Source organism: Haliotis rubra, unplaced genomic scaffold, assembly GCF_003918875.1.
Source record: "Haliotis rubra isolate DU_JTF1 unplaced genomic scaffold, ASM391887v1 Scf1272, whole genome shotgun sequence".
Classification (NCBI taxonomy): domain Eukaryota; kingdom Metazoa; phylum Mollusca; class Gastropoda; order Lepetellida; family Haliotidae; genus Haliotis; species Haliotis rubra.
Window position 1 is genome coordinate 80,948 of NW_025765195.1, and position 22,918 is coordinate 103,865.

Below are 22,918 nucleotides of genomic sequence, written 5' to 3' on the forward strand. Positions count from 1 at the left end.
CCCGGGTCTTTGGTGTGATGAGCAAACGCTTTAACCACAAGACTACCCCACCACACTCCAAATTTTTAGGAACAGTGGTGTAGGCTAGTGGTGAAAGCGTTACCTCTCCCGCTGATGGCCTGGATTCGATCCCTCACATGGGTACAATGTGGGAAGCCATTTCTAGTGTCCCATGCTGGGATATTGCTAAAATCAGCATAAAACCATAATCACTCACTCACTCTAAATTTTTAATCTTGAAATTAAAATTTGTACCATTTCAATATCATCATTTGGATCTTTTATCCCAAATCTTTTATTCCAAATAAGAGATATGACTTTATTTCATATGGCAATACTCATGTTATTTCACATCTCATTGCTGTTGTCATGATGACATTGTTTTGTCTACACAAAATTTCAACAGTCCATATTGTTCATTTACTACTGTTATAACTTTTAAGGATTACAGTTTATTTTAGCCTTTGGTTATAATTTATATTCCAGCTTACCCAAGTTTTATTTTGGATATTTGGTTGAACACAAGCAGGATCTATTCTTTTCTCTTTTACACATTTTATACATGGACCTGTTGATATGAATTAAATTCCTTAATGATTAACTGGCACAGAAACTAGTGTCTGTCAGAAATATTTTTGTAACCATTTTGTTGTCATTTGTTATTTTAAGTGATATTTGTACATAGTTATACTGTTTTTGTGTTATGTTCATAGTGATAGTTTTTGTGAAAATATTATCTGTGATAGGATTCTATTTACAGTTGTCCAGAAAAATCACTGGCATTTTATTTAAGTCATCTGTCATCTCTACTTCTTCATTGACGTGATTTGCTAAAATTATTGTCATATTTGGCCAGGGTTATTTGTATTTTGACTTTTTCATGTCCCCGACTAAAATGGCAATGTGCGGAAATACTTACATTAAGCATGCAGATACACAAATCATTTCGATTTAAAGGTAATAATAATAATAATAAATAACATAATAATGACTATTTTGTATAGCGGACTTTCACCACAAGGGCAATGTTCAAAGCTGAAGAGTCACGATTCATATGTAAAGGAAAATACAAGGATTTATAAAACAGCGTTGAAAAAGGTGTGTTTTGAGTCTGTATTTGAAGCGTGGCAGAGTTAGTACTAGTTTTAGATCAAGAGGCAGAGAGCCGAAAAGGGTAACAGCTGCATACTGAGAGGACTTGGCTCCAAACAATTTGAGTTTATAAGTAGGTATAAGGTAGCTTAAGAATTGGGCCTAAATTTTGATATACTTCTCACCTTTTTCCAAAACAAAAACCTACAACAATATACTGTTGACAATGGGACATATGAAACATCCTAATACTCTTACAAAATTTAGGGCAAATCCCCTCTCCCGAAGCAAAAACAAAGTCTGTTAACGTTTTAGTATTGACAGAAAATTGCATTTTAAGGATGGTCTAATATGACCAAACAAAGCAAAACCATTATTCCGTACAACTATTAAAAGATTGCTAAATGCCCTGTCAGGTAGATGTTTAAAGGACATTTTTATTTGCTGCAGCCATGTTCTTTTTGTGAGCTCAGGTATCACAGACCCGACGTAGCGACATTCATGTCGCTATGACATTCGTAAGACTATAATAAACTATGGAGTTACGACAGGTCGTAATGTTACGAACATTTTGTGGATCGCTATGACATTCGTAAGACGATGATAAACTATGGTGTTACGACAGGTTGTAATGTTACAAACACTTTGTGGATCGCTCCGACATTCGTAAGACGATGATAAACTACGGTGTTACGACAGGTTGTAATGTTACGAACATTTTGTGGATCGCTATGACATTCATAACACGATGATAAACTACGGTGTAACGACAGGTAGTAATGCTACGGACATTTTGTAGATCGCTATGGCATTCATAACACGATGATAAACTAAGGTGTTACGACAGGTTGTAATGTTACAAACACTTTGTGGATCGCTATGACATTCATAACACGATGATAAACTACGGTGTTACGACAGGTTGTAATGCTACGAACATTTTGTAGATCGTTATTACATTTGTAACACAATGATAAACTACGGTGTTACGACAGGTTGTAATGTTACAAACACTTTGTGGATCGCTATGACATTCATAACACGATGATAAACTACGGTGTTACGACAGGTTGTAATATTACGAACATTTTGTGGATCGCTATGACATTCGTAACACGATGATAAACTACGGTGTTACGACAGGTTGTAATGTTACGAACATTTTGTGGATCGCTATGACATTCTTAAGACGATGATAAACTACGGTGTTACGACAGGTAGTAATGCTACGAACATTTTGTAGATCGCTATGGCATTCATAACACGATGATAAACTAAGGTGTTACGACAGGTTGTAATGTTACAAACACTTTGTGGATCGCTATGACATTCATAACACGATGATAAACTACGGTGTTACGACAGGTTGTAATGTTATGTACACTTTGTGGATGGGGGACCCAGGTGTATCACTTTATTTTGGTCCTGCTACTGGAAAAACTGTTACTCAAAGTTCAAGTGAGAATTATTGTGAAATGAATGAGAGTTCCTGCAGCCTGTTAAATGTTAATATCTGGGCTTCGAATACTTATTACGACCTGCAGATCTGAAAACATGTTATGTTGTATCAATTTTTCCTGTGCATTTTATAACCATTTTATTTTAGGGCTAATTGGCTGAACTATACTTCTGTGTTATACTTAGCCAGAATGGAATTAACTGCCAGTAAGCGAAAATTCTTTTAGATAATAATGACAATGCCTTTGAAGGCATCAGTAGAAATGAAAATGTCAACAAAAACTAAAACTGTCATAGTTTTTTTTAAATGCATGCCTATTTGCATACATGTGTTATATGACTTAAATGTTTAACTTTGATTCCTGGAAGAAATGGGGTGGTGGGGTAGCCAAGTGGTTAAAGTGTTCGCTCGAATATTGCTAAAAACAACGTAAAACTAACCTCACTCACTCACTCACTCACTCACTCACTGAAGGACCATGGTAGCTGAGTGGTTGATGTGTTCACTTGCTACAGCAAAGGCTTAGGTTCAATTCCCTACATGTGTTCCATATGTGAGGGGTGGTGGGGCAGCCAAGAGGAAGTGTTTGTTCATCACGCTGAAGACCTGAATTCGATTCCCCACATGGATACAATGTGTCAACCCATTTCTGGTGTCCCCCCATTGCTGGATTATTGCTTAAGGTAGTGTAAAAGATACTCACTCACTTGCAATATGTGAATACCATTTCTGGTGTCCCTTGGTGGGTTATTGCTGAAATCGTAGTCACTCGCTCGTATGTTAGTAGGGAAATATATAATATATCAGAGTGAGTGAGTTTAGTTTTACGCCGCACTGAACAATATTCCAGCGGCACAATAACCAAGATGTAGCTTCAATGGCTGAACATGCTGAAATGATGTAATCTTAAACTTCAAATATTTTAAGAAAGGCATTACAATGGAATTGTTTCTCTTGTATAGCTAGTGAGTTGTTACTCTTGTATAGTGAGTGAGTATGGTTTTACGCCGCTTTTAGCAATATTCCAGCAATATCACGGCGGGGGACACCCAGGTCTTTGGCGTGATGAGCAAATGCTTTAACCACTAGGCTACCCTGCAGCCTCTTGTTACTCTTGTGTGTTTAGGGATCATAAATATACATTGGGGGAGAAAAATGAATTGAAATACTTTCTTGTTAGTATATGATGTTTAAGATATGGTTGGTTTGTTGGTCTTAACAGTTACGTGAAAAAATGACAAAACTTAAGTCATATTTATCAACAGACTTAGTCTTAAGTTTTATCACAAAACTTAAGTCAAACAATGAGAACTAAGTTTTATAAGTTTTTTGAATGACTTAAGTTGTTACATTAAATACATCCCCAAGGTCGGATTCCCTACATTGGTGGAACATTTGAAACCCATTTTTGGTGCCTAGCTACAATATGGATGGGTAATGATAAAAGCCGTGTACAACCACATTCACCAACTACAGGGACTCTTCCGGTCGTCTCTTCCTGTTTTGACTTTCGAGGAAGGATGGTTGTTTAACGCCACAAAGCCAACGCCTTTACCCTCTAGGGTACCCCTCGAACCTGACTTACAGAGAGCGCCACAAGCCCGCCTGACCCTCTTGGGTACCCCTCCGAACCTGACTTACAGAGAATGATCCCGACTGTTTGAGAAAGTGCAGGTTTATGTGACACAGGCCAGTTCTGAATCACCATGCTTCCAACCGACTTGAATATATTCTCCAGAAATTAATCAAAGATGTTGACATAAAGAGAATCAGATTGGTTCACATGAGCATTGTATCCCTTCTTGTATACCACACATGCATTGGTTAGAACATACCTTGTCTGATGGACTCACTGATGCTCACACAATCACTTTTTCCTGTTCAACGAAACCAATGTTGCCTGCCCACAATGCATATATTCATTTACATGAAATAAAAAAGCTTTTGAAAGTATGTGTTTCTTTTTTACTTCACAACATTTTGGGATATTTCTGTTGCCATAGATTCTTCAGTGTTGGTACCCTGATTAAAACTGGTTAAAACGTCTGCTTTCATGACCAAGGTCATGTCCCTGAGGCAAGAGAGATAACTGACTTTTAAGTCCAATTCCCACCCTTGCCAAATAGGGCTGGAATTTTTAGACATATTTGGATTTGGCTTAGAAGTATCTGCATAGTTCAATCAAAATCATGTAAAAATAAATAAATCATGTTTGTTTAATAATATTTCATAATGTTGGTATTTTTTAAATTGTTATTTGTAAAATGAAGTTCTGAAGAGTTCGGTTTCATGATCTATACACTTTGACTATTTGGGAAGGAATCTAATCCAGGATTTACCTCTTTAGTGATCCTTGTGATGCAAATCTTTAATGTTTACGAATTTGGAAGAAATTCTGGGACAGATATGCAGAGAAATCAAAAAGGGTTAACCAGGATTCAAGTGAGAATTGTTTTACGCCGCTTTTAGCAATATTCCAGCAACATCATGGCGAGGGACTCCTGAAATAGGCTTCTTACATTGTTTCCATGAGGGGAATCGAACCCGGGCCCTCCACGTGACAAGTGAATGTTTTTACCACTAGGCTACCCCATCGCCCTAACTGGGATTCAAACCCAATACCAGCGGCTTCTGGCAGGCCTAATAATGAGTTAACGTGACCTTGCAATGCCTCAAACAACTGGGTCCCCAGTGTCTCCCTGTTTTTTTTAACAGTATTTACATTACAATGTATGTCATATTGATGTGGGTGAAGGATCAAAGAGATGCATGTCTTTAACACTATATGGAGAAATCCAGGGATACAGAGAAAACCAGGGACACAGAAAAACAGACATGGGGAAAACCAGGGACACGGGGAAAACCACGGACATGGAGAAATCCATGGATACGGAGAAACCCAAGGAAAAAGAAAACCACTGTCATTGAGAAAACCAGGGATACGGAGAAAACCAGGGACATGGAGAATACCAGGGACATGGAGAATACCAGGGGTACAGAGAAAACTAGGGACATGGAGAATACCAGGGGTACAGAGAAAACTAGGGACATGGAGAATACCAGGGGTACAGAGAAAACCAGGGACATGGAGAATACCAGGGGTACAGAGAAAACTAGGGACATGGAGAATACCAGGGGTACAGAGAAAACTAGGGACATGGAGAATACCAGGGGTACAGAGAAAACCAGGGACATGGAGAATACCAGGGGTACAGAGAAAACTAGGGACATGGAGAATACCAGGGGTACAGAGAAAACTAGAGACATGGAGAATACCAGGGGTACAGAGAAAACTAGGGACATGGGGAATACCAGAGGTACAGAGAAAACCAGGGACATGGAGAATACCAGGGGTACAGAGAAAACTAGGGACATGGAGAATACCAGGGGTACAGAGAAAACTAGGGACATGGAGAATACCAGGGGTACAGAGAAAACTAGGGACATGGAGAATACCAGGGGTACAGAGAAAACCAGGGACATGGAGAATACCAGGGGTACAGAGAAAACTAGGGACATGGAGAATACCAGGGGTACAGAGAAAACTAGGGACATGGAGAATACCAGGGGTACAGAGAAAACTAGGGACATGGAGAATACCAGGGGTACAGAGAAAACTAGGGACATGGGGAATACCAGGGGTACAGAGAAAACCAGGGACATGGAGAATACCAGGGGTACAGAGAAAACTAGGGACATGGAGAATACCAGGGGTACAGAGAAAACTAGGGACATGGGGAAAACCAGGGACACAGAAAAACACGGACATAGTGAAATCCATGGATACGGAAAAACCCAAGGAAAAAGAAAACCAGGGACACGGAGAAAACCAGGGACACGGAGAATTCCAGGGATACTGAGAAATCAAGGGATACGGAGAAAACCAGACATGGGGAAAACCAGGGACCTGGGGAAAACCACGGACATGGAGAAATCCATGGATACGGAGAAACCCAAGCAAAAAGAAAACCAGGGACATGGAAAAAACAGGGATACGGAGAAAACCAGGGATACAGAGAAATCTAGGCATACAGTGAAAATTCTGGATATGAAATTGTCATTCATCATCTGATTGAGGTCATCACCATGAACCCGAATTTTGATCTCACAGGTTTGAAACCGATGAGCGATCCTTGTCAAATTATCTTCCCTTCACTAATCGGCTAGGTGCGCTGGTCTGGAGGGTCCCCCATTAAACTGACTGAGCATGTCGTATGCGCAATGCAAGCTGTACGTGCTACTATTACACTTACAGTTATTTAACCAGTATTGCCATCACCTTCATCAGGAATGTTCACTACTGTGCATGTCAAGTGTCACGTCCTTCCGTGATTCCATGATACATCATGGCCCAAATCCACGAAACGTTCGTAGCGCTACAACATTCGCAAGCCTTTAATAAACTGAAGGGTTACGACAGGTCGTAACGTCACAAATGCTTTGTGGACCGAGACCCAGGGCCAGTCATGATATCTAATACTGCAATAATCTCACATAATTACGAAACTATGCACGGCGTCCATAGCTGACCTTTGATACCAGATGGTGGGTAACCAGCCTACATGTGATAGGTCTGATTGAGGTCACTTTGGGTGACAAACATCGACTACAACATGTCGAGTTAGTTATTGAGTGTCTGTCATTACAGATTAACTTCATCTCAACTGATTACAAAAATCTTGACTTTTCACGAATCGATCCAAAATTTAAAAAGTCTTCAGCCATGTTTGATTATTTGACCTCCACTGACATTGAGTGAGTGAGTGAGCACCCAGCATATGGCGAGGGTCTGTAAATAATCCAGTCTGGGCCATACAATCCAGTGATCAACAACATGAACATCGTTCTGCGCAATTTGGAACCGATGACATATGTCAACCAAGTCAGCGAGCCTGACCACCCCATCCTATTAGTCGCCTTTTGTGGCAAGCATGGGTTGCTGAAGACCTATTCTACCCCAGATCTTCACGGGTCAGATTTTGCATTGTATTCGATACTGTTTAAAGGTACTGTTTACACATGAAGTGATGTATTGTAAAACAAATTTGTAACGTTGAAACGATTATTGACATGAGTTCAATAAATGATGAAACTTAGTGAAAATTGGCGAATTCTTAACCAAACTTTACACCACAACGCAACTGTTCACATGCACAATATTTGCACATGCTTTTCAGCAATTTGATGCGTGATCCTCGTGCATTTCATCTGCATAAGGTTTGCAGTTGGTTCCCCCAAGTTAGTGGAGTAATTCATCTTCCATGCTTTAAGTGAGTCTAAACGTTTGATGGGTAGTATACATGACATGTGAGTTTTGACTGACTGACTGAGTTTAGTTTTACGTCGCTTTTAGCAATATTCCAGCAATATCACGGCGGGGGACACCAGAAATGGGCTTAACACATTGTGCCCATGTGGGGAATCGAACCCGGGTCTTCGGCGTGACGAGCCAACGCTTTAACCACTAAGCTACCCCACCGCCCCTGTGAGTTTTGAGCCAATACCATGTACCCCTTTTGCAACTATTGTTACAGCGTATATTGTTACATGTCGATTCCCAAGTTGAAACAATATGTTAACTGGAAACAGGGCTCAATTTAAGGACTTAGAACTTGCACTGGTGCAACCTGAAACGGCAGCCTCATTTATACCAATGTATAGTTTCCTGTTTAGGCCAGACCAATTGTGTTTCTTGTTTTACGGATTTTTGTCCTCAGAAACCAGTAATATTCCTTATAAATACTGTAAGTATTTTACTTTTGGCAATTTATGAATAGTATAAGGGGCCAAAACAATCTAAAAAACAATTTCTTGTAAGTTTACATTTTTGGTCAATAGAAACACTAGGATTTTATTTTTTGAGGGGAAAAATAATTACTTTTTTTTCTTACTGATGACTGATGACTTCACAGACACTCTTTGAATGGCCGAAATTTGTTATAAAGTAACAAAACAATCTTATGTCCAGAGTAATGTTGATGTTCAAAATCATCACTACCAAAGCTCAAGCATTATGTAAAGTTTATGTTGAGCAGCAGGTGCAACCTGGGGGGTTTTCAGGTGTAACAAGGTTATTACCTAAGGTTGCACTGGGTGCAAGCATGTTTCATATTCTTAAATCAAGACCCAGAAAATCAGTCTATTGAACTTGGTTTAAAAAACAAACAAAGAAATGATATAATTATCAACTATATTCTAAAAAAAACTAGGTCTACAAATCAACAGCAATCACGTCAAAGGAATTACAATGACAGAATAAGATGTACAGGTAGTACAAATACAATGACAGAATAAGATGTACAGGTAATACAAATACAATGACAGAATAAGATGTACAGGTAGTACAAATACAATGACAGAATAAGATGTACAGGTAGTACAAATACAATGACAGAATAAGATGTACAGGTAATACAAATACAATGACAGAATAAGATGTACAGGTAGTACAAATACAATGACAGAATAAGATGTACAGGTAGTACAAATACAATGACAGAATAAGATGTACAGGTAATACAAATACAATGACAGAATAAGATGTACAGGTAGTACAAATACAATGACAGAATAAGATGTACAGGTAGTACAAATACAATGACAGAATAAGATGTACAGGTAGTACAAATACAATGACAGAATAAGATGTACAGGTAGTACAAATACAATGACAGAATAAGATGTACAGGTAGTACAAATACAATGACAGAATAAGATGTACAGGTAGTACAAATACAATGATAGAATCAGATGTACAGGTAGTACAAATATGATGACAGAATAATACAATGACAGAATAAGATGTACAGGTAGTACAAATACAATGATAGAATAAGATGTACAGGTAGTACAAATACAATGACAGAATAATACAATGACAGAATAAGATGTACAGGTAGTACAAATACAATGACAGAATAAGATGTACAGGTAGTACAAATACAATGATAGAATAAGATGTACAGGTAGTACAAATACAATGACAGAATAAGATGTACAGGTAGTACAAATACAATGACAGAATAAGATGTACAGGTAGTACAAATACAATGACAGAATAAGATCTATAGGTAGTACAATTACAGAATAACATACTGGCAGTAGAAATACAATGATATCATAATATACAAGCACTGATTGAATATTAACTGAAACAATGTAATACAGATACACCACTGTTCTACAATGACTGAGTGAGTAATGTTTTACGATGCTTTTAGCATTATTCCAGCAATATCACGGCGGGGGACACCAGAAATGTGTACCCATGTGGGGAATCGAACCCGGGTCTTCGGCATGACGAGCAAACGCTTGAACCACTAGGCTACCCCACCGCCCTTTCCACAATGAGAAACATGTCAGATATCAGGTAACAAAACATCCCCAGGGCCATTGTTGGCTTCCATTCAGAACTGTCTGTTTACATTCAGAATTGTGGGGAGAGTCATCACATACAAGAAGACAGAAACCCCCTGATTGGCTTGTCAGAAAGTTAACCTAATGGAATATAATGAAGAGTTTGTCAGATCCGTACAAAGGTATCAAATTGAAGTAACAGACATAAACTGGTTGTTCAAATCCTATACTGTGATGATTGCATTTTGGATTCTGATAGCTTTGACCTTTCATGAAGGTGACTCCGATGTTGACTACTTTGGTGAAACCCGGGTGTGGTGCAGACACACCAACAAACATAATGAGGGCAGATTCAAACCCACCTTCGTAGGTGGCATGTCTATGAGATAAGAAATAGATCTACCAATGATTTATTCAGTTTCAAAGCTATATATCCAGAGGCCATGATTAAATGTCTGAATTCTGAGTTAAAAATGAGCTGGTCAGGATATTTAACTTTGAACATTTTCAGATATATTTGTAAAGCACCACAACAACACAAACTTTAAAAATCTTTGGAGATACTTAAAATTAAATGATTACAGAAATACAAAGGACAAATGGTAATGGACAAACGAAAAAACAAGAAGACAAAGTCATCAATATCCCCCACAATGGCAAAACTCTCTTCATGAATATGTTAACTAGCTACGACTATGTCAAATGTTTTGGCATATATATAGCAGTGAGTAAGTAAGTTTTATGCCACATTCAGCAATATTCCAGCTACAAGGCAGCGGTCTAAATAATAGAATCTGGACCAGATAATCCAGTGATCAACAGCATGAGCATCGATCTACACAAATAGGATACAATGATATGTGTCAACCAAGTCAGTGACTATATTGCGAAGTGGAAGGAGAGTATTGAAAGGTTTTAAAGTTCTGTTCCAGAAGTCATCCTTATTGCCGTGCAAATGCAAAAAATAATTTTATTCAGAAATCCAAACTACAAAAATGCACCAGTACACCACCAGACCTATCTATGTGCCAAGTTTGGTGAAGATATATTGAACAGTTTTAAAGTTCTGCTCCGGAAAAGAGCACCAACGCCAATTTCAGAGTCAAACTTGTTGCCATGGAAACGGAAAAATACTAGTATTATAATCAGATATCCAGAGTACAAAAAGGCACCAGTTCACCACCAGACCTATCTATGTGCCAAGTGTGGTGACGAAATATTGAGCGGTTTTAAAGTTCTGCTCCGGAAAAGACAAATGTGCACGGATGGACGGATGGAGTGCATCTTAATACCCCCCGTAAAATGCGTTGCTGGGGATAATGAAGGGCAAGGTGACACAGGTCTCCCATACTTCAACATAGACTTACGACAGTTGTAGCGCTAAGGTGATCGTGACTCCCATACTTTAACATAGACTTACGACAGTCGTAGCGCTAAGGTGATCATGACTCCCATACTTCAACATAGACTTACGACAGTTGTAGCGCTAAGGTGATCGTGACTCCCATACTTTAACATAGACTTACGACAGTCATAGTGCTAAGATGATCGTAACTCCCATACTTTAACATAGACTTACGACAGTCATAGTGCTGAGGTGATCATGACTCCCATACTTCAACATAGACTTACGACAGTCATAGCGCTAAGGTGACCGTAACTCCCATACTTTAACATAGACTTACGACAGTTGTAGCGCTAAGGTGATCGTGACTCCCATACTTTAACATAGACTTACGACAGTTGTAGCGCTAAGATGATCGCAACTCCCATACTTTAACATAGACTTACGACAGTCCTAGTGCTGAGGTGATCATGACTCCCATACTTCAACATAGACTTATGACAGTCGTAGTGCTAAGGTGACCGTGACTCCCACACTTCAACATAGACTTACGACAGTCATAGTGCTAAGATGATCGTGACTCCCATACTTTAACATAGATTTACGACAGTCGTAGTGCTAAGATGATCGTGACTCCCATACTTTAACATAGACTTACGACAGTCGTAGCGCTAAGGTGATCATGACTCCCATGCTTCAACATAGACTTACGACAGTCGTACCGCTAAGATGATCGTGACTCCCATACTTTAACATAGACTTACGACAGTCATACTTTAACATAGATTTACGACAGTCGTAGTGCTAAGATGATCGTGACTCCCATACTTTAACATAGACTTACGACAGTCGTAGTGCTAAGGTGACCATGACTCCCATGCTTTAACATAGACTTACGACAGTCGTAGCGCTAAGATGATTGTGACTCTCATACTTTAAAGGTCACATAAACCCTAGGGGGTAAAAATACATAAATCACTAACTGGCATCGTTATAAATGAAACCCCGTCATTAAAACTACTCATTTCGACCTTTAATTGACTTAAATCGACCTTTTTGACAACAGTGCACAATTCTCATCCGCGAACGAAATTTCAACCAATCAGAGCGGCGCGCCTCTGTGACGTCATATGAGGAATAGCTTTGAGAGCCGATGCAGAATTCATCTACATTTTAGGGGGTAAATTATCGTGTTTACAGGCTTGTATAAACCTGAAATCGTGACAATTGTTGTGGAAAATGAAAGCTATATGTTCTCACAATCTACTGTCATTTAATTTTGTCTCCTGCTTTGCCTAGTTTCCGAGTTACAACTTGTTTTCATAGACGATTCTGTCAAAATCGATTGGTGTCGTTAGGCCCTATTTGTATAATGACTGATCCAAATTGATCCCATTTCTGTGTTGTTTTACCTCGATATTTAATCATGTCATGTAAAAATCTGTTTGTATTCTCAAAACAGTGTCGGCCCATAAGTTTTCACATGCAATACAGCAATTAATACTCCCTCGTTGTAACCCGTGTTAGGTGGTATAAACCTACACGTTATTTGTCATCATTCACTTGATGGTCAGTTAATGAATTTATAACAGGTATAATTAGTGGTAACACACTTAGATTACCCGACAAAGGTTCCCATTTGGCATTTCTTGTGTCTGGAGTAAATATTCAACATTATAAACATCGATCAAAGGATTAACCGATAACACGCTGATTGATTAATTACTTTTATCTTACACAGCGGAATTGTCAAAAGGTAGTGTTTATGTATGTAGATTTACTAATCTATACTGAATACACTCTGTCGTGTCGGTGTCTGCGTAAAAACAACGTCCTTCTTTCAAAGGATTAACCGGCAATACATTGATTGATTGCCCATTATTGGCTAACTAAATTACTGTTTTAAAGAAAGGCGGACATTATGCAATTAGTTGCCAGGTGTGCTATCTTGGGTGACCAATGAGACTATACACCAATACCTGAAAAGATTTATCACTTTTTCGTATATTAAACTGTTAAAAGACACATCATTTGGAACAGTTTTGTGGATATTGATGGATACATTCCTCGAACAAGGTAATGGCCTGATATTGTTCCTATAACTTTAATCTGTTTTAATTTTAATATTTGCATTTTGTTTTATTCATTTGTCGTAGCATTCAACAGAATCATTGTTTTCGCCGTGAAGTGTAATGAGACAGACAACATGCACTAGGGTGTGTGTGCGAATTATGATTCACATTGGCAAACTATAAAATGTCTAGATATTACAGTTCTGTTATAAATTCACTATAAGTATCAGCAGATCGTCTGCTTTTATTTAGTTTCAAAATGCATACAAGTGTGATAATAAACTAATTAGGATTATAAGACCAAATATAAAGACGCACATTGACTAGTATCTACATACTGGTGAGTGGACATTAACCATGGGAATGTAGCAAGAAATTTATCGCGCAGTATTGTGACTTCGACCCCACCTCGCTTCCGTGGAAGAAATCGTTATGTTATAAGTTGTGTCATGCAAAATCCGTTTGGTTATGATTCCAATACATATTTAACAACGAGTAGAAAGTAGTCTTGATTTTCTAACTTGATGAAAACAAACTATAATCTCATTAATTCTAACAGATTTTTTTATATTTTAAAAATGGCGGCGCCCTATCGGGAACATCCGCCAGTCTGAGGATAAATGGTATTTAGGTTTGTTTTCACCGAGTTCTAAAATCAAAACTACTTTCTACTGGTAATAAATATGTATTTTATTGATGGCCAATAGGATTTTGCATGACATAGCGTATATCATAACAATTTCTCTCGTGGCAGCGAGGTGGGTGTCAATATAATACTACTTACAATATTATTGTTACTTCGACCACAACCTCACTTCCGAGGAAGAAATCGTTATGTTACAAGTTGTGTCATAGAAAATCTTTATGGTCATCAATCATATGCATATTTTACTACAACTAGTAAGTAGTTTTGATTCTTTAACTTCCGTGAAGCGATCTGAACACAAGTAAGATATCGTTTCAGGCTTCCACAACGCTCGCTTCGCACTCACAAACATAACCCATTTAGCACGAACTGCGGGGTCCTGTGGAAATCTGTGCATGGGGACACCATCGCCCGACCCCTAGGAGCAATTGACGACAAAGCAACGATTCGGCATGTCGTCGTTGATGTCGAGAAATCATCAAAATGATGAGCGTGCTACACATTTTCTATACAACTAACTGAAAATCGTTCCTCATATGACGTCACTGCAGTGCTCTGGCGACAGAGTTACGTAACCTGTCTGTGGTTTCGTTGGCGGGCGAGAGGGAAGCAGGCGACTTTTTGGCCACTTTTAATCGCTCGGTATTAATTAACCACAAGTTTTTAAAGAATAAATTTGGTGTTCCGCATAAGACTAACCACAAATCTTTCATATGTAATGGTTAAAAGAGTAACAAAAAACAAAGTTTAGTGGTTCTTTAATCATCGTGACGCTTACATTTCAGGATCCAATGTTTATTGGGGAGAATTTGATAATTGCAATGAAGATTTTTAAAATTAACAGACATAATACAAGGTCAATAAAGAACATATTGAAGTAAGTTTCCATCCAACAGTACAGCGGCTCATGCCCGCTTACCCAGCAGATTAGGGGGATTTACAGCAATGCTTGGTTGACTGTGGACATGTTGAGCCTCCCATTGAAATATGTTCCAGGTCAGCCAGCCGGCCAGGGGGATTAGTGCTTAGGGCTCACCTGATGAGGGAGCTGGCTTACAAGTGTTCACCACCTACAGCCAAAGTGACATGACAGCAGACACCATTATTCCTCTAATTTATTGTATGTTCCATTACACTCAAGTTGGGTGGGGAAAATGTGCAAAAATGTGGTTTAGTGACATGATACAAGGACAACAGTGATGTTGGGCTGTTGGTGAGGATAGCTATGACCTTTCGACTGGTTCCTGTGTACATTGTCTGTGACGTGTGGTTCCATACCCCAGAAAATGCTCAACCCTGTGACAGCAGCTTCACCAACTACGTGACAACCTACTGGGTGGAGGGTGAACAACCATGTAGAGGGGCGACACAGAAAGCTGGATGTGTTGATGGAGAGCCACCCCAAAATCTACAAAATCATAGATTTTTCTTAAGAAGGAACAGGCCTTGATCGAATCCTGTATTTTTCAACTGCAAGGTGGTGCCAGGCCACCAAATAGAACACATAGATACATTCAACATTTCCATTGACGATCCTGTTTCGCGCCTTAACAGCGTGTTAATGTCAACTTGTGATGAAATCGTAAATAAAATGGTGATAATTTACACCTTTTTCTTCTTTGCTGGGGGACCAAATCTCAAAGGGAACTAAATTACAGGCGCACCCTTTGTTCTTGGGATTACATTGCTTCACTGATCTGGCACCTTAGAACAAAAGCTGCTGGGTACGCAGGAAGAACCCCATCTAATTACTGGAACACCTGCTCCGTTCAGTAATCACAACAGTACAACATCTAACTACTGGAACATCTGCTCTGTTCAGTAATCACAACAGTACAACATCTAACTACTGGAACATCTGCTCTGTTCAGTAATCACAACAGTACATCATCTAACTATTGGAGCATCTGCTCTGTTCAGTAATCACGACAGTACATCTAACTACTGGAGCACCTGCGCTGTTCAGTAATCACAACAGTACAACATCTAACTAGTAGAGCACCTGCTCTGTTCAGTAATCACGACAGTACAACATCTAACTATAGGAGCACCTGCTCTGTTCAGTAATCACAACAGTACAACATCTAACTAGTAGAGCACCTGCTCTGTCCAGTAATCACGACAGTACATCTAACTACTGGAGCACCTGCTCTGTTCAGTAATCACAATAGTACAACATGTAACTACTGGAGCACCTGCTATGTTCAGGAATCACCAAAGTACAACATCTAACTACTGGAGCACCTACACTGTACAGAAATCACAACAGTACGACCGGCATCAAAAGTCGACATCCCATGATGACTAAACATATTACAGGGCATCTACCTTTTCAATTCTTATAATGATGACCAAATGACTTGTTGACGTGTTTAAAAAAATAGTATCAGTAATCAAGCCTGACTGACTGACTGAGTTTGGTTTTACGCCGCTTTTAGCAATATTCCAGCAATATCACGGCGGGGGACACCAGAAATGAGCTTCATTCATTGTACCCATGTGGGGATTCGAACCCGGGTCTTCAGCGTGACGAGCTAACGCTTTAACCACTAGACTACCCCACCGCCACCAGTAATAAAGCGACAAGGACAGCCAAAATATGTAAAGGACAAGATAGATGCTGTCAAACTCATCGTTAAGTACATCAAAGTGACCAGCATCAAAAGTCAACATCCCGTGATGACTAACATATTACATTAAATCTACCTCTTATAACGACCAAATTGTTGGTTAACTTTTTAAGATAATACTACTTGGCTAAAATATGGCTTACAAACTGTTTTGTGAACACATAACATTTTTGTATTGTGTACATCTCTCCTTTCCCTCAAACCTGTACCCCCCGCTATAAACAGAAGCATGTGGAAGAACAGCCCTGTGGCTGGTGAACAGTTAATATAGATAACTGGTCAGTGTAGGATGCCCTCCCATCTCAGCTACACTTACGATGTCCTCATTACTGTCTGTCAGAAGTGTCAGGTCAGCTTTGTGCTGTATTAGGAGGTCAACCACATCTTTATGTCCAAAGAAGGCAGCCTTCAATACAGGTGTGTATCCATGTGTCCCTCTACTGTTGATGTTAGAAGGAGACAGGAGAGGCGTGTTCAGAACCGCGAGCGCCCGCGATCGCTCGCGAGCGCTCGATCCTGAACGCCTGTGACCGTGCGAGCGCCCGCGCGCGCACGCGAGCCATCCCCACAGCTGCCTCGCCAAGCGAACCAAGATGGCGACCAACACGGAGACGGTAGAAGAGGTGGTGCTGCAAAACCCCACAGGCACAAAATGTTACACTCTGTTCGTTCCCACGTCACTGAGGATCTATGCCGACACTGATAAGCGAACTGTTCAACCGTGAAACAGTCACGCAGTGGATGTTATGAGGCTGTGCTATGATGGAATCCTGAGCAAACGCGTCACCTCACACGCGTGGTCATTGCCTGCCACTGTCACAAGTGAAGGACACTGCATTAATACAGCATCTGCAATGTTTAATGTTGTAGCTCGTTGACAGCTACAATTTATGATTGTGCATTAAGGGTTTAAAATGTCCATGTCATATGTACAGGCTATGAAGAAAACATTATGAATGTACACATTGGTGAGAGTCCTTCCCGTTCCCCCATCCCAAATAATATTCATAAATATACTAAAATTATGAACAAAACTGAACACAACAATGACTAGAGAACTCACAAAATGAATAAAAGTCCAATATTGAAGTTAGGGTTAGGTTGAAGTTGAGGGTTAGGTTTAGCGTTAAGTTGAGAGGCAGGTGTAGGGTTGGGGGAAATGAAGGAACCCTTCTCTTCGTATCTGTGATGAAAAGATGTGAAATTGTGAATAATGAATTTACAGAAGCTTCTGTGGCCCATAACAATGTCCAATAATTGGTAATTGCTAAGACATTGGTATGGTTTTCACTACGTCCAGGCACTTCAGCTGCCATCTACAATTACCTCCAGAGAATCTATCCAGTGGATGAGACAGGATGCAAAAAATTGTGTGAGTAAATAATGATTTGACATCTGTGCGTATTGAAATGTGATGTGTGATAACTGTGTACATAATGTCAACTGTCAGAAATGCATACAAGGTTGCTACAGTGTCTACTGTCTGATCCCACAATTCAAAAGTATTGATTTACATATATATATGTGTATTTGTTGCAGTACTGACGCAGTCACTGCAAGTCTTAGCAGACCTCGGGCTGCTACAGACATGGTCAGCCATGGCCAAGGGCAGTGGAGTTGCCTTAGGCAAACATGCCACCTTTGATCAACTGTCTCAGGCTGCCTATAGCCGAGATGTTGATGACGATGTTCTCGGTACACTGGGTGCAGTTGCGCCCAATCACCTCACTGCGCAGGAGAAAGTCAGATTCATGGAGATTGGTGTGGCTGCACTTCCCAAGGGTGAGTTAGTTGTATTGCGATATCCACTCAAGTAACACTAGTGAATGATCTGAGGAGTGTTATAGAGAAAAGGCAAGCGGAAACGTAAATCATTTCTGAATGGTTCCATCGGTGAATACTGCAATGTCCTTGTAGAGACAGAATCAAGAGCGTCCACACCAACGCAGCAACCAGAGATGCTACCAATCATCAAAAACTGAGGACATCCAGATGTTGCAACACCGAAGCACCCAGGGCCTCCTCAGCGCCTCCGGCACCCAGCACCTCCTCTGCACCACCAGCAAGGGGCCTCCTCAACTCCTCCGGCACAGGACCACCATTTCAGCTGAAGGTTTGGTTTTACCTATAGAATAGCCTTTATGCAATGGGTATAGTATTTTTAAAAAGTTTGAATACAAGTAGTACAGCTACTACTACCATATCATATTTGTAATACCAATAGTTGAAGTCACTGGGGAAGTGAGGTTGTGGAATGCACTTTGAGCATGCCCCGTAATGATGTGACAAATAGCTCTATATGAATATGATCATCATTACATCGCCCACTCTGCCTCTTGGGTACCCATTCACTGCTGTGTGAACAGAGGCATATGGTGAGTGAAGCCCTTTACCCAATGTGATACAACACGTTTATCAACACATGTCTGTGTATCTCACCACTGCAACATTGACAGCGATGTATGTACATTATGTAACACTTGTGTGAATCTTGTATTAACAACGAAGGAGCAGGGAATGTTTTTTTGTTGAGGAGAAATATTGTGTTGTCATGTCACAGTTGCCACTGGTGCGGGGGATATTGATGACTTTGTCTACGTGTTGATGACGTTTTCAAATTTAACATCATTCTCATATTTTCATTTAGCTTTTGCATTGACAATGATTACACCTCTTTTTTAAACCTCACTGCTTCATTACAGGCCATGCAAGAGAAGAAGGGGATGAAGGTATGTTAATTGCATCAAAGGGCAGTTATATGCAATGCAGAACATTTGTATTCAGTTCATACACGTTTGAGTTGCATTCCATAAGCCGATTGATATGATAGTCTTTTGTCTGCTTTAGTACCAAGTCACATGCGGTCAGTGTGAGTGTGTGTGTATTGAAGAATTCAAGAAAACAATAACAACATATGAGTGATTTGGCATCCTTTCATTGATCCTTCCTGTACTTGGAATGTATATTTGTTGATGACTTGAGTAATTTGTGACTAATCTTTAACCATTACAGATGATCTGCAGTCACAGGCTGGGACAGAGACTGAACAAAAACGTAAGAGGATTGTGTTGTACATTACCACCATCATTACCACAGAACATTGTACGAACATGATTATCCAGTCTTGTGTATATGCAACAGTTCCTCGTCATCTGGGCTCCTCTGTGGCATATGTAGATAAAATAAAATGTTTAAAGAATATGTCGAGTGCATATTATTGTTATGTTAGTAACTCATGACTCTAACAGGAGATGTACATCTACACAAATCCTACTGTCTCTCAATGACTCTTATTTCTCCCACAGAACACATTAATTGCTGCTGGCAATAGGTTTCCTTTGTATGCAGAAATGTATGTTTGACAGCTTTTGCAATGTTATGATGGTGAATGGGTTCTGCATTTCCAGTATACTGGAGCCATGCAGCAGTTCTGCTCCTCATAGATCTGAGACAGAGACTGCAACACCTCTTCAGCAGCACTACAGTGTCCATGAAGCAGGCATGGAAATCTGTTGCAGATCGGATGAGTGAAAAGGGTTTTCACTTCACAGGACCTGAATGTGACAGGAAATTCCGCAGCATGAAGTCAAGGTATTTTAAATCATGCACTAGTTGCAGCATTACAGCTGAATTTTCAATGTCAATATATGCTCACTGAATAGGCACACACTTGTTAATGTTGGGAACACAACAAACCTATTCTTATCCACATATTGAGACATCCGACATGATGGATCTATGAAAATACAGTAACAACAGAACAGAACAGGATGATGCTTTCATCTGTTCAATGCAATGTTGTTAGCACACTACATGCTTCACTTACATACAATTGGAAGCGTATACTGACTACGACTCATCCAAATGCACCTTTCTCATTGTTGGTTGATTTCTATCACCATCAAGAATATTGACTTATCAGAGATTGACACAATAGAACGGAACTGGACTAATTATGAGCTTGCATGTGCCATTCATTTTGATATTCCTCTCACATTAATGACATAATTTTAATGTCCAGACACCGGACCATTGTGGGGCGCAACAAGACAACTGGGAGTGGCCGATCAACATGGCGCTATTTCTCAGTAATGGAACATCTCACACAGGGCGACCCTGCAGTGGAGCCACTCGCTCCTGTTGGTAGCTTGCCCACCACACATACACAGGAGAGGAGTAGTGTGGATGGGGAAACAGTGGCAGAAGAACCCCCAGCTACTGCAGCTCCCAGACGGAGGAGATCCTCATCCGGTGACAGGATGGAGTCAGCAATCACTGCTCTGAGGAGAGACCTCCTCACCATGCATCAGGAGAGGATGGAGCTAGAGACTAGGAGGGTGGTGGCGTTGGAGAGTATTGCGCAATTCTTGAAAGAAAAACATAAATAAAGTCATCATCATTGCACATGTACCTTGTTCAGTCATTCTTTTATTCATTTTGACATTTAAAGTAATCAGTACTCGTCATGCATGGACATTCAGTGGCCATCGTTATGTCTTTCACACAAAAACTTCTAAATGTACACGTGTCTTTTCCATCTGCTGTGGACATTATCAGTCTATGACAGCAGTTGCGTTATCTATTGTCTTTTGTTCACACCCGACTGGTGCTCACTGGGTGAAGTTCCTGTTGTGCCCTCAGTGTCCGTCCCATCCACATCAATGTCCTCATCCACAAATGACTCCCTGTTGATGACAAAGTTATGCAGGACACAGCATGTCACAATGACTAATGGGATTTCTCGGACGTTCCTCATGTCCAAATATTTCAGTTTGCGAAATCTGCCCTTCAGTAGTCCGAAACACCGTTCGATATCGACTCTTGTTGAGCTGTGAACTGAATTGTACCTCTTCTCGTCGGCAGTCAGGTGGCCGTTGTCCCTATACGGCACAAGCAAATAAGTTAACAAGGCATATGCAGAATCACCAAGAAGGTGATACTCCTCGGGTAATGGTTCATTCGCCAATAAATTTGCTATTGGAGAGTTTTTGAATACACGAGAGTCGTGTACAGATCCAGGATATGCAGCAAATACATCCAAAAATTTGAGTTTGTTGTCACACACACCCTGTAAATGAAATGCGGGAAATCCTTTTCTGCATATGTAGGAGTCTCTGAAATCACGAGGTCCTGGAATGGGAATGTATGTTCCATCAAGACAACCAATGGCTCCAGGAAATCCATATTTTACAGCATTCTGTTCAGCAATGGCTCTATATTCCTCTTTCCGAGGCCATGTAATTTGCCTGGGTAGAATATCTTCACTGGTCATTGTCCTACAGAAGTTCATCAGGTAGTACCGTAAGGAACCCTTGCTCATGCCAAAACGATCCACGACATTTCGGAAGGTCTCTTGATTGCTGACATACCAGAGGCAAGCCAGCGTTCTCCTCTCCAGACTGATGTTTTTGACTTCAGTGTGCGGTCCAATGAGTTCCAGCAAGTCCTGAGCACAGAAAAATTATTTCATAGTAACAACATGTTGTTTTACATGAAGCGCATAATTCAATTTATGTATCATGCTTTCGAACACTGTCATAGACAGCATGTGTTTATTCAAATTTCTTTGCAAGCAATGACACACATGCAGGGATGTGGATTATCGGTACTTGGCTCAAATGGTTCATATCGTGTATCATTATCGTACATATTTCATCAATGTCGACATGAACATTTACCTCAAACATATCGATATCAATTTGTATCATGCAATGAACAGACATTTCCTCACATGAATACATTTTGTCAATCGTGGCACCAGTTTCCGCAAACAAAACAAAAAACTGGAGCTCACAGGCATGCATGTATTCAGTCAGTAACTTATTTACCTGAAAGGATGCTCTCGTCATCCTGAAGTGGGCTCGAAACAGAGGATCGCTGTAGCGGGGCACCGTTTCTTCTACGTAAATTTCAATACGGTTGGTTCCCAGGAGCTTCTCATGTCTCATCACAGCGTTGTGTTCCTAAATGGTTAATGCAGCAGACACTGCATTATCACAATATGATGTATCCATCGGTTCAGATAGTTCGCTTATTGCTACTTCCAACACACACTCTTCTTCCAGTTGCGCCGCCATTTTGTTTGTTGTCACCGAGCGCTCGTGTCCGTTCAGGGCCTATGCGAGCGTTCGCGGGAGGCAATCGCGCGGGCGCTCGCGGTTCTGAACACGCCTGAGGTGTTGTACTATAGCAGTGTTCCCACCCTGACAGGCAAGATGAAGTAAACTATCACCAGATGTAGACACCAGTGTCAGGTCAGCTTGGTTGGACACAAGGAGGTCAAACATACTTTGATGTCCACTGACAGCTGCCATCATC

At 40.2% G+C, this 22,918-nt stretch overlaps 4 protein-coding genes across 7 annotated transcripts; 3 read left to right on the forward strand and 1 right to left on the reverse strand.

Moving 5' to 3' along the window:
- The first annotated feature begins 5,336 nt into the window (after window positions 1–5,336).
- On the forward strand, window positions 5,337–6,623 carry LOC124266701. Its single transcript, XM_046701497.1, has one exon. The coding sequence runs from the start codon at window positions 5,337–5,339 to the stop codon at window positions 6,621–6,623; it is 1,287 nt and encodes a 428-aa protein (XP_046557453.1).
- A 10,448-nt stretch (window positions 6,624–17,071) lies between these two features.
- LOC124266698 lies at window positions 17,072–18,720 on the forward strand. Of its 4 annotated transcripts, none has more exons than XM_046701493.1 (4): window positions 17,072–17,302; window positions 17,901–17,972; window positions 18,140–18,382; window positions 18,518–18,720. In XM_046701493.1, exons 1-4 carry the CDS (start codon window positions 17,194–17,196, stop codon window positions 18,580–18,582), a joined length of 489 nt encoding a protein of 162 aa, XP_046557449.1. In that variant the 5' UTR covers window positions 17,072–17,193; the 3' UTR covers window positions 18,583–18,720. The 4 variants fall into 4 exon arrangements, 2 of the variants coding, with proteins under 2 accessions (XP_046557449.1, XP_046557450.1); XR_006895821.1 differs by lacking the exon at window positions 17,072–17,302 and adding an exon at window positions 17,310–17,706 and having other exon boundaries at window positions 17,737–17,972; XR_006895820.1 differs by lacking the exon at window positions 17,072–17,302 and adding an exon at window positions 17,310–17,700 and having other exon boundaries at window positions 17,743–17,972.
- Window positions 18,721–19,294: 574 nt separating this feature from the next.
- Window positions 19,295–21,006, forward strand: LOC124266699. The gene is made up of 4 exons (XM_046701495.1): window positions 19,295–19,329; window positions 19,613–19,654; window positions 20,008–20,191; window positions 20,622–21,006. Exons 3-4 carry the CDS (start codon window positions 20,091–20,093, stop codon window positions 20,986–20,988), a joined length of 468 nt encoding a protein of 155 aa, XP_046557451.1. The 5' UTR covers window positions 19,295–19,329; window positions 19,613–19,654; window positions 20,008–20,090; the 3' UTR covers window positions 20,989–21,006.
- LOC124266697 (protein ANTAGONIST OF LIKE HETEROCHROMATIN PROTEIN 1-like) lies at window positions 20,994–22,762 on the reverse strand. Its single transcript, XM_046701491.1, has 3 exons — window positions 22,605–22,762; window positions 22,429–22,570; window positions 20,994–22,046 (listed from the first exon to the last, which is right to left on the reverse strand). Exons 2-3 carry the CDS (start codon window positions 22,546–22,548, stop codon window positions 21,180–21,182), a joined length of 987 nt encoding a protein of 328 aa, XP_046557447.1. The 5' UTR covers window positions 22,549–22,570; window positions 22,605–22,762; the 3' UTR covers window positions 20,994–21,179.
- Window positions 22,763–22,918: the final 156 nt, after the last annotated feature.

What these genes read in the sequence shown, in the direction of transcription:
- LOC124266701 (XM_046701497.1), top strand. Translation starts at nt 5,337, where the DNA reads ATGGAGAAATCCAGGGATACAGAGAAAACCAGGGACACAGAAAAACAG.
- LOC124266698 (XM_046701493.1), top strand. Translation starts at nt 17,194, where the DNA reads ATGGCGACCAACACGGAGACGGTAGAAGAGGTGGTGCTGCAAAACCCC. An exon ending in GAGGATCTATGCCGACACTG is followed by an intron (nt 17,303 to 17,900) that starts ATAAGCGAACTG and finishes CACTACGTCCAG; the next exon opens with GCACTTCAGCTGCCATCTAC. An exon ending in GACAGGATGCAAAAAATTGT is followed by an intron (nt 17,973 to 18,139) that starts GTGAGTAAATAA and finishes TATTTGTTGCAG; the next exon opens with TACTGACGCAGTCACTGCAA.
- LOC124266699 (XM_046701495.1), top strand. Translation starts at nt 20,091, where the DNA reads ATGAAGCAGGCATGGAAATCTGTTGCAGATCGGATGAGTGAAAAGGGT. An exon ending in TTCCGCAGCATGAAGTCAAG is followed by an intron (nt 20,192 to 20,621) that starts GTATTTTAAATC and finishes TTTAATGTCCAG; the next exon opens with ACACCGGACCATTGTGGGGC.
- LOC124266697 (XM_046701491.1), bottom strand. Translation starts at nt 22,548, where the DNA reads ATGAGACATGAGAAGCTCCTGGGAACCAACCGTATTGAAATTTACGTA. An exon ending in TGACGAGAGCATCCTTTCAG is followed by an intron (nt 22,047 to 22,428) that starts GTAAATAAGTTA and finishes TTCTGTGCTCAG; the next exon opens with GACTTGCTGGAACTCATTGG.